Source organism: Nicotiana attenuata, unplaced genomic scaffold (assembly GCF_001879085.1).
Source record: "Nicotiana attenuata strain UT unplaced genomic scaffold, NIATTr2, whole genome shotgun sequence".
Lineage (NCBI taxonomy): Eukaryota > Viridiplantae > Streptophyta > Magnoliopsida > Solanales > Solanaceae > Nicotiana > Nicotiana attenuata.
In genome coordinates, this window is record NW_017670992.1 from 83174 (window position 1) to 95037 (window position 11864).

The window sequence follows — 11864 nt, forward strand, 5'->3', positions numbered from 1 at the left end:
CAAAGCTTAATGGCTTACTGGTAACGGCTTAACGGACGGGGAACGGATTGAATTTTTTTAATTAACGGCTTATCGGTTTGGGAGCGGATTATTCAATTTTCTTAACGAATAATCCGTTAACCCGTTAAGAATATAAATATATATATATATATATATATATAATTTATTTTTATTTATATATATTAAATATATGAGGGTTAGGACAGGCCATGAGATTCTGCGCATCTCCTCATACTTGACGCCGAATTTTAAGTCTGTCACTGTCCCATTCTTTGTCCTTCATGGAACTGCTGATAGAGTCACTGATCTGTTGGCTTCTCAAGATCTGTACAATGAGGCCGCTTCTGAGTTCAAGGACAATAAACTTTATGATGGGTTCTTGCATGACCTTCTGTTTGAGCCCGAGCGTGAAGAAATTGCTCAGGATATCATTGACTGGATGCACAAGAAGTTAGGTGCTGGCAATCTTGCAAATGTGTATAGTCAGTGCTAGCTTTGCAAATAGTTAGTGTTTTGATTGATCAGGGGTTTTAAGGGCTGCTATGATATGAGATGAAGCTATACTTACTATGCTGGATTTGTTTCCCTTTTTCTCTTCTAGTGGTAATGAACCTTTTTCGCTAGCTAGATTAAATTATATTATGCATTACCAGCTAAGCTTATTGGGCAAAATACTCTTAAGAAATTCATAGTTGAAATTGTTAGGAAGAAGAATGTTCTCAGTTTCAACCTTTTAGAAGTAAGTTGCTTTGAAGTGAACCAAAAGATGAAAACTGCTGGATAAACATTTGAGATTTGAATGACTTCAGTACGGCAGTACCTAGTTGAGGATAATTTCTATTTGTGAATACGTATGCTAGGCCGATAAACCGCCCGATAACCGCCCGATAAGAGCTAAACCGATACCAATCCGCCCGATATCTTATCGGGTGGCTAACGGATTAATACATTTAAAAGCCGATAACCGTTAAGCCAAACCGTTAAGAGTAAATAACCGCCCAATCCGCCCGATAAGCAGCCCTACCTCGCGGCTTTAAAATTTGGTGGGCTAGGACGGGCCGGCCCGCCACATGAACAGGCCTTAAAATGGCCAGCCCAACCCAGCCCTAAGAGGGTCGCGGGCTAGGGCTGGCCGACCCTTCAATTTTTTTTAAGAAAAAAAAAATTCTTTAAATCCTTAAATATTTTTTCGTGACATAGTCGATTGATCATGTAAATAACTTATGTTTGCTTAGAGCGTAAAAAAAGCTTGATATTTGACGAGGAATCTCGTAATTGAAATGCAAATTCTCTATATCTCTAACTCTTCTTTTTTAAAGTTACATGAATATTTTCTTAATGCTTTTCTTTCATTTTCCTCAGATTCAGGGATTGCTTCAATAAATTTAAATGCTGAGGGTTTTTAATTTAGTATTAATATCATTTGCTGATTTCATCATTAATAACCATAAAATTTTTAAAATTCCTTAAATTTGTTAGTGGTCAATTGTTTTTTTTTGGTGTATTCAAAAATGATCTTTTTCTATACTAAAGAGCAGTTTAAATATCAATAGTATATTAAGGTAATCCAAACTGATCATTGGCCACTTAAAGTAATATTTTCTTTTGAAAATTGATTATTATTGGCCAACTAAAACTTTTCGAGTTCGTTATTAATTAAGCAAAAGAAAAAGGAATTTTTACATTCCTATACCATATAGGAAACCTTATTACCCTCAATGTTTAAGGTTTGATATAATTACATTTAGTATACCAAATTACCAATTCTATACCATAGTGTATTTTAAGGGTACAATCTCTAAAATAAATATGACAAATATAAAAGAACAAACTGAAATTATACGAAAAACGTGGAGAACTTAAAGCTTCAGTTTCATGCTGCATCAATTACTTTACTGTATGAATACAATGTCAAATATATTTTAAAGCTAGTAGTATGAAAAGGAAAAAAAATACTAATATATTTATAATCTTTTAGTAAATTAAAGAAAACATATTTTTTTACTTGAAATTCGGTAATACGTCATATTGTACTTCAAGGATCCCTCTTTCAACATCCTTTTTACACAATTTGCTTTTAAATAACTATTGGTCGTGCATTAAAAATTACTAAAATTTATTCAAAGTGATGAATAATAATACTAAGTCCTCAGAGTTTTCTTAATTTTGATTATCTTAGCAAATAATGGTGCATTTTTTTTCCTTTGTTTTGTTTTTAGCTCCTCTATTTCCTCATTGGCGGTCTCTCTCTTTTTTTTCTTCGTTTTTTTTTAATTGTGATTGGTGGGCATTAATTCCAACGTCTTTTATACACTCAAGAAAAAAAGGGAAGAAAATTGAGCATTATGTGTAGCTTCAAGGTTCTAAGCTATAAGTTCAGAAAAGATTCAATCAAATATGAAGTCTTCCAAGTTTGACTACTCCTCAACATCCAACAATCCCATTCAATTGTAGCTTAATTGTTATTTTCGACATAATTACATTTTTTGCAGAAGATTTTGTAGAAGTTTTAGTCGTTTTTGATTGGTGAAAACAGAAAACAATGCATCTACAATCAGAATACAAATAATCTACAATTCATCTACAAAATATCTACAAACCGGGTATATTGAATTTTAATATCCCATTTCCCATTCGATTGTAGTTTAATTGGGATTTCGACATAATTGCGTTTTTTGCAGAAGATTTGTAGAAGTTTTAGTCGTTTTTGATTTGTGAAAACAGAAAACAAAGCATCTACAATTAGAATACAAATAATCTACAATTTATCTATAAAATATCTACAAACTGGGTACATTGAATTTTTATATCCCAATTCACATTCAATTGTAGCATAATTGGGATTTTTGACATAATTGCATTTTTCAGAAGATTTGTAGATGTTTTAGCCATTTTTTATTTGTGAAAACAGAAAATAAAGCATCTACAATCAGAATACAAATAATCTACAATTTATCTACAGTTTATCTACAATTTCTGCAATATGTCTTCTTCTTATTCTTCTTCTTCGAGTTTCAATCTGAAATTCAGTCAAAACCAAGTCTAATCTTCACCAAAACCCCTCAAAATTGAGATATAAACTCCAAACCATATTCCCGATTATTTTCAACAACACCCAATCCAAACAAATAATGATTTTTGAAAACCCAAATTTGAATTCAAAGCTTTCAAGCTTTTTAATGGCTGTCAATGGTGAAATTGTTGCTCTCTTTTCATTTGCTTTGTATTACTGAAATTTGCGATTGAGAAATAGAGAGAGATGTAGAGAGAATGTCGACGAACAGAGATTTTGCAGAACTGATTTCTACAATTTGAAATTGAGCTTCTGATTTCGACGAACTGAGCTTTTGATTTGTGTCTTAAGCGAAAATATCGAAGAACAGATCTGAGCTTTTGAACAGATTTGATTTCGACGAATTGAGCTTTTGAACAGATTTGATTTGTGGCTAAATCAATTAGAAGATTCTGTTCCTGAATTTTAGCACGCCTAATTAGGAAGATTTAGCTACTAATAATTAGTATTTAATGAATGGTATAATAATTGTAGGAAAAATGTGGACAGGGGCGGGTAAATTAGAAACCGTGCACATTTTTGGTAATAAAGTTTCATATATGGTTTAGGAAGGAAAAAATCTCAAAGAAAAACTAGTTTTGGCATATTACATGCATGTCAAAAATGTAAATTCTAGTTGATATGGAAGGGTAAATGAGCAATCTAAGGTTGGGGAATGTGGATTATAGTTAATAGTTTTTTTTTGTTTTACTTTTTTAAATATTAAATATTTAATAGTTAATTAATTTGTTAATTTTTAGCCCACGGGCCGGCCCAGACCCAGCCACGGTCAAGCCTCAAGGGCCAACGGGCTGACTTGGACCGGGCTTATAAGCCTCAGTTTTAAATGGACTCAAAAAATCCTAGCCCAACCCTACCCAGATAGCGGACTGGGTTGGGCTGGCCTCACGGGCTAAGGCCATTTTGACGGATCTAAATAAAACGATTCAGATTTGTGGCTTGAAAGTTCGCCGCAAAAGGTAAGCAATTGTGCCACAAATAAATTTAAGTCGCTGCTGCAACTAGCGATATATTTTTTTGGCAGTAGATCGTCACTAAAAGCCTTTTTCTCCTATAGTGAAAATGCGCAGTTGGTATTTTTCTTTTTTTTTTAAAAAAAAAAGACGAAAAGAATTTGGAAAATTTTTAGTGAGAAGGGAGAAGCATGTCTTGGTTGCAAAGGAAACAAAATTTAAAAATAACACCTAATGGCGTTCGCGTTGTAAAAATAGGAATATTGCACTTCTTGAATATTCGAAAGCTTTTTTGTGTTTTGTTTTTTTATCCTCATTATAAGCTAACTCTCAAGGATGAGTAATAAAATAACATATTTTTTGCTGCTCATTTTTTGCATACACTTTTGCGGAATAATTGACCAAATAGAGCAACAAAAAATACAGGAATTTTGATAAATAGTTTTCAATAACATACTAATATACTAGACAAAGGGTAACAAAAGAAATAAGGGAAATTTACTAAATTTATGTCCTACAAACGTGGTAAAGTTTTTTTTTTTTACCATTAAACCTAGTAAATAATCACATCCATGCATGTCTATCTTCTTTTGAATTTGAAAGAATTCTAACCTAATTGAAATTCTAAACGTCAACGTTATCTCTATATAATTATATGCATGTATATCTCTTAAACCTCCTCCCCAAAACTCTCCTTTTTATTCTCTTCTTTGTATCTTTTTAGTTTCTTCTTTTGCTTCTAACAGCCCTAAGCGTCACTAATTTAATCATTTTAGTGTCTGTTTCAAATTACTTTATTCCAATGAACAACCAAAATGATCAACAAGAAATCAGCAGAAAAAGGAAGAACAACAACTTGCATGATCAAAATAATGCTAGTAATTTTAGTAAATTCTCTACCGAAAATATTCTAAGAGTTGGAGAAGAAGGAGAAGAAGACGACGATAATGATTTGCTTACACTTTCATTGTCCTTTCCTCCTACTAATAAACCTCGAAAACAATCTCCTCCAAAAAATCAACCAAATCTCCCACCACCACCATTGCCTCTACCATCAGGCTCTTTTTATCTCCCACCAGTCACAGTTTTAGCATCGCCAACGCCAATAGTAGCCGGTCCAATACAGCCAATGCACAAACGACGTAACCCTTCAAAGGCAGGGAAAGATGGAAAAAGTGACACTATCCCACCACCATTTCCTTGGGCCGCAAACCGTCGAGCCACAGTCCATACGTTAGATTACTTGTTGTCTAAGCAACTTTTCGCCATAAGTGGCAACGTTCAATGTAAGAGATGTGAGAGAAAATACCAAATGGAGTATGATCTGAGAGAAAAATTCTTAGAAATTGGAACTTATATTGCTGAAAACAAAGCAGCCATGCATGATCGTGCCCCTGATATTTGGATGAATCCTTTGCTTCCAACTTGTCAATTTTGTAAACAAGAAAACAGTGTGAAACCCATTATTTCTGAGGAGAAGAGTACTATAAATTGGTTGTTTTTGCTACTTGGGAAAATGCTTGGATGTTGTACTCTAGATGATCTCAAGTATTTCTGTGAACATACTAAGAATCATCGCACAGGTGCAAAGGATCGAGTTCTTTATTTAACCTACTTGACTTTGTGCAAACAACTCGATCCAAATGGTCCATTTGATCGCTGAGAATTAGGGTTACGTCGTTCTTGTTTAGATTATTTTGGATTAATTGAGAATTTGCTACTTTGAATTATGTTGAATGAACTTTTTGTAAGATTGATGTTTTCTACTTTTAGTTAACTTTTTAATCATTGTTGCAAATAATTGAGATGGTTCTTCTTCTTCATTTCCCTCCTTTTTACCTTTTTTACCGAACGAGGATCTATCGGAAACAACTTCTTTACCTTCATCAAGTAGGGATAAGGTCTGCGTACCCACTACCTTTACCCCATATATGGAATTATATTGGATTTTTTGTTATTGTTCTTGCAATTAATTGAGAATTTGCTTCTTGTGCTTAAGTCTTTAAAGTTTGTTTTTAATTTATTTTTGCATTTGTCGCTGCTTGTACTTAAGTACGTACTTAAAGTTTGTTATTTATGGATTCGGAAAATGTGATGCACAAATTATCTTAGTGATAGAAGAGAATTTAGTAAATAGGGACAGGCCGAATATCAAAGTTTTTAATGACATCTCAAAGGGCAAGAAAATATAAAGATTGGTTGCAACACTTGACTTTGGCGCAAATAAACACACCTATATGTTACTGTTAAAACTAAATACGTATTCTTCGACTGCGTCTGAGCAATATTTGGTCAAAAGCTATGTTTTTCATTAATACAAACTTCTGAATGTTTAGAGTAAGAACTAATTAAGCAGTTATAAGGGTTATGTTGACTATAAGAATAGTAGTACTTCCTCCATCTCTTTTTATGTGGTCTTGTTTTAATTGGACACGAAATTTAAAAAGCAAAGAAAGAAATTTCTTTTTAAAATTTATGGTCTAAAACTATTCATAAATATTTGTATGACTATAAATCATTTCATCAAAGATAAAATGAGGATTGTAAAATTAAATTGTTTCTATTTGTAAAAAGTGTCATTCTTTTGAGATAGACCAAAAAGGAAAGTGTGCCCCCATAATTTCAGAAAGATGGAGTAATTAATTTGATACTCCTTTTGTTCCAATTTATGTGAACCTATTTCATTTTTGGTCCGTTCCAAAAAGAATGAACCCTTTCTAAATTTGGTAACAATTTAGCTTAAACTTACAATTCTACCCTTAATGAGAAGCTTTTATAACCACACAAATAATTTGGGTCCCTTTTTGACTTGTTTAGGACCACAAAAAACAAAAGTCTTTATTTTTTCTTAAACTCCGTGCCCAGTCAAACAGGTTCACATAAATTGGAACGGAGGGAGTAATAAGGAAGGGGCAAAAAACAAGTACATACCATGATTTACTTTGCAATTTAAACTGTACACTTGTGACGACCCGACCCGTCGTCTCATGTGTTACTGCTCCGTTTCCCCCATTTTATGCTTCTTCATGTTTCATTTATCAGTGTTTGGTGTGTTAGAGTTGATTTGGGATTGGTTTTGGTAGGAAATGAGACACTTAGTCTCTTTAAGGAAGGTTTAAGTTGGAAAAGTCAACCGGACGTTGACTTATGAGTTAGAAGGTTCGGATGTGAGTTCCGGTGATTTGGTTAGCTTCGGAAAGTGATTTGTGACTTAGGAGTGTGATCGGAATTGATTTTGGAGGTCCAGTGTAGAATTAGGCTTGAATTGGCGAAGTTAGTATTTTGGCGAATTCCGATTGATGGGTGAGAATTTGATCCGAGGGTCGGAATGGAATTCCGAGAGTTGCTGTAGCTTCGTTAGGTGATGTTGGATATGTGTGCAAATTTTCAGGTCGTTCGGACGTCGTTTGGTCGGGATTTTGATCGAAAGTGCATTTCGGAAGTTTATGAAGAACTTAGGCTTGAATCCGATGTGATTTAATGGTTTTAGCGTTGTTTGATGTGTTTTGATGATTGGAGCAAGTTTGAATAATGTTTTAAGATGTGTTGGTGCTTTTGGTTGAGGTCCCGAGGGCCTCGGGGTGATTTCGGGTGGCAATTGGAAGGAAATTGAAGTTGGAAATTTCAGGTTCTTGGTTGCAGCAGGTATTTTCGCATCTGCGGAAAGGCAACCGCAGATGCTGTTGCGCGGAAGCGGAGAAGGCTTCGCAGGTGCGAAAGAGGGTGAGATTGAGCAGTTCCGCAGAAGCGGAAGTCGTTTCGCTTAAGCGAGTCCGCAGAAGTGGACATGAGGTCGCAGAAGCGGTTTGACCGGGGGGTGAAGTTTCGCAGAAGCGAGAAATTTTGTCGCAGAAGCGACCCTTGTGATTTAATGAAATTCCGCTTAAGCGGACAAAAACCGCAGAAGCGGTCACGCGGAAGCGGGAGTGGGGACCGCAAAAGCGGAAACCCCTAAAGGCCAGTAGGAGCTTATATTCATTTTTGCTCCGCGAGGGTTATGTTATTTCCACCATTTTTGAGCGAGCTTTGAGAGCTTTGAGGCGATTTTGAAGAGGGATTCAAGGAGGAATGATTAGAGGTAAGTTCCTTGGCCTAAATTCACGAGATTATGTTAGATTTAACATGGAAATTGGTTGAAATTCATCAAAAGGGGTAAAGCTAGGGCTTGAGTTTTTTATATTTCAAATTGGGATTTGATAGGTCATTTGAGCTCGGATTTGGGAGTTCTTGGTATGTATGGACTCGTGGCGAGACGAGGAATCCGGTAATGTGAGTTTTGTAATTTTTCGAGAAGTGGACCCGGGGCTCGGGTTTTGCTAGTTTCGAGATTGTTGCTATTTTTCGACTGTTTTCGATTGGGTATTGTCCCATTGGCATATTGTGATGTATTCGCTCTGATTTTGGTTAGATTCGACGCGCATGGAGGCCGATTTGAGGGGCAAAGGCGTCGCGGGCTAGAGATTTCGCCGGTTCGAGGTGAGTAATGATTGTAAATGATATCCTGAGGGTTTGAAACCCCGGATTTGCACCCATAGTGCTATATTGAGGTGACTTGCACGCCAGGTAGAGAGCGTGGGGGTAGAGCACCGTTGGGGATTGTGACTTGGTCCGTCCCAGCTGTTGATTTTACCGCGTATTTCGCTATGACTTGTTGTTTTTCACTAGGACTTGGGCTTTTTGCCATATTTGGGGCTTATTGCCGACTGTTTGAACTCCCTATGAGCTATCATCACTGTTTTCCTCACTGTTTGAAATATTATTTGAACTCAGTCCATTATCATTACACTGTTTCATGAACTCAGCTATAATTTTTACTCAACCCCGAGTTTTAACTGATATTTGAACTACTGTTTGAGCATTACTGTTTCTTTACTGATGCCCGAGGGGCTTATGATTATTTTTGGACTGATTGAGGCCGAGGGCCATATGTGACGATATGCTGAGTGGTGTGAGGAGGCTTTCAGGCCTCGAGTGTATTGTGAGGAGGCTTTCAGGCCTCGAGTGTGCTGTGAGAAGGCTTTCAGGCCTCATGTTGATATGTACAGGCTTTCGGGCCTTATGATGATATAGCGCTTGGGCTGTAGGAGCCCCTCCGGAGTCTGCACCCCCACAGTGAGCGCGGGTACCCATCTAGAGCGGTTAAATTTTAGACAGTGGTAACAATGACACTGTCATACGCGTTTTGGTCAGGTAATAATGACTGACCAGTCAGGTAACAATGACTGACCAGTGGTAACAATGGCACTGTAATACGCATTTTGGTCAGGTAACAATGGCTGACCGGTCAGGTAACAATGACTGACTAGTAACGAAAATCATGCCCGAGGGGCGAACTTTTATGTGCTCATCTTGCATACTTATTTGCATTTTTTTTACCTGCTATGCTGTGGTATTTGTGCCCGAGGGGCGGATTTTTTGTGCTAATCAGCACTAACTATTTTGAACAGCTTTCGTAATTATTGAAAGGACCATTTTCAAAAGAGATTTGGAACTGAGCCGAAACCTTTCTAAAGAGTTCTCTAATTTCACTATTTTCTCGGAAATTGTACCCGGCTTCTGTACAACCCGTTGGTTGCTTTACGTGATTTCTTGCTGCTCAGTTATTATTTACTTCTATTACTCACTGAGTTGGAGTACTCACTTTACTCCCTGCACCTCGCTTGAAGATGCAGGTATTATACGCCCGGTAGCGGGTTTTGAGCTGGTTGAAGGTATTGCTATTGTAGCTGAGCAAGGTGACCGCCAGCGTTCACGGCACCGGACTTTGTGTTCTGATTTCAGATTCTGTTTAGTATATTATTGGCCCTGTAGCAGTGTTCAGGCTTCCTTAGATGCTCGTGACTTGTGACACCCCGGTCGGGCTGTGTTGGGTTGTAAATATTGTTAATTAAAGTCATTTAGGCGTACCTTACTATCCATTTATGTTTACTTATTTTGAAAGAGTTTACTTGGGTTAGTTGGCTGGCCTTGTCTTCACGAGAGGCGTCATCACAACCAGTGCGGGTTTCGGGTCGTGACAAGTTGGTATCAGAGCCTAGGTTACTAGGTCTCATGAGTCACGAGCAGGTTTAGTAGAGTCTCGCGGATCGGTACGGAGACGTCTGTAGTTATCCTCGAGAGGCTGCAGAACCTTTAGGAAAACTTCACTTTCTTGGAATTCTTATTGTGCGTACTTAATTCAGCTTGAGATGCAACTCTTGAAATTCCTTCCACACGTCTGTATGCGCACTTGAGCGCTCAGTATTATATGTGCCTTGATGATTTGTGATTCCCCGATCGAGGGGCGAGATGTGAGCTTCGTGAGTATGTTGGGCCAGTCTGGAGGACTTGAGGCCGGATCTTGCCTATGGCTTGAGCACTGAGGTGTTGATTGTGCGAGCAAGTATTTTGAACTTATATGTTCGGTATTGTCCTTATTAGCCAGAATGGCTGTTGGATATCCATGTGCTGAGTATGTTAGTACTGCGAGATGCATCTATGTGATCTTGGTAGTGACGAAGAAGTCTGCTGGATAATAGATGACTATTAAGTGTTCGATTCCTATGGTGACTTGATGTGTAGCCCTAATTATGGGCGCGTGAAGAATATTTTCGTGTCTCCTATTTGGGAAGTGAAGTACATTTCATGTGGCGGTATGAGTTCAGACTCAGGAAGACTAATGACTGTGTAACGTATATGATGGTGGAAGGTATGTCGAAGTACTAAATTAAGGCGAAGCAGGTGGGTTATCTCCTGCGGAGTGTTCTTAAGTGGTATTGTCCTTATGTGTGTGTTAGAAGATCTCATGTGTAATTGAAGGGTACGTGTTGAAATTTGATAAATTCGGGTCGCTCTAGAGGGTAGACTCAACCGATGTGGGGATGAATGTGAAATCTGTAGAGGATTACACTACTAGAAGATTCGTGTTTTCACAAGCTTGTACATGATTTGAGTTGAGTCTCACTGTGGCATTGTGGCATCATTAAAGTAAAAGTGTTATGAGTTGTTAAGTGTGTCTTGATATATGGCTTCGAGCCAAGTTGGGGAGGTTGCTATTGATTAGCTGATTGCACGGTTATGTGCTATGTTGGTTCCGTTTCGAGATATTCTGGCGGATCAGTCTGGTTGCAGAAATTGAGCCGAGGACGGCACGAGTGAAGCAAAATTTTGACAAGGGCCATATGGTGCTCCGTGGGAATGTGAAAATAATGGAATGTCTTGAGTTGTTGTTGATAAAGAATGCTCAGTATATAGAGAAGGAAGATGTTTGTTTGTATTGGAATGGGATCATATCCTGCGGTGTCAGAGTGCTAATAAGGCACGAGTGGTTCTGTTCGTTAAGGCAGGTAATTTACAGTTGTATAAGAGTGAATGACTCTCGAGAATGGTTTTATTTTGTTCAAGATTTTGCATGTAATAATCAGGTGTCTTAAGGTTGTATATGTGGCTAGAGACTGTGTTTTCATTAGAAAGGATCAAGACTTGTGGTATTTTATGTTAATTATGGGATTCTATGTATCAGTATCTGGAAAGTAATGGTAACGAATTCAGATTCACAGGAAGTTCTTCAAGTAAAGTATGCTGGAATGTGGTACTTCTGGGAACATTTGAGAGGGCTTTCAGTGACCTATGGGTCTTAGACAGTGTGGTCTTATGTTCGAGTCTCGTGTGGTAAACCTGGGTTGAGGCATTGTGGTGCTACAGCAAGGAAGAATATCAAGTTGATGATGAATTAGAAGGGAAATTTGATAGACAGAATAGCTTGATAATAGACCGAATCGGTATGGTAAGGATATGATTAATTCTTCGTATGTGATCGAGGTAATGAGCTTTTACAGGCATGTTGCAGCAATGCTCTT

General features: G+C 37.4%; 1 protein-coding gene across 1 annotated transcript; it reads left to right on the forward strand.

Moving 5' to 3' along the window:
• The first annotated feature begins 4828 nt into the window (after nucleotides 1–4828).
• Nucleotides 4829–5689, forward strand: LOC109245053. The gene has a single exon (XM_019412238.1). It carries the CDS (start codon nucleotides 4829–4831, stop codon nucleotides 5687–5689), a length of 861 nt encoding a protein of 286 aa, XP_019267783.1.
• The last annotated feature ends 6175 nt before the right edge of the window (nucleotides 5690–11864 follow it).

Bases quoted from the DNA above. Each gene is read 5' to 3' on its own strand.
- LOC109245053 (XM_019412238.1), top strand. From the start codon at position 4,829: ATGAACAACCAAAATGATCAACAAGAAATCAGCAGAAAAAGGAAGAAC.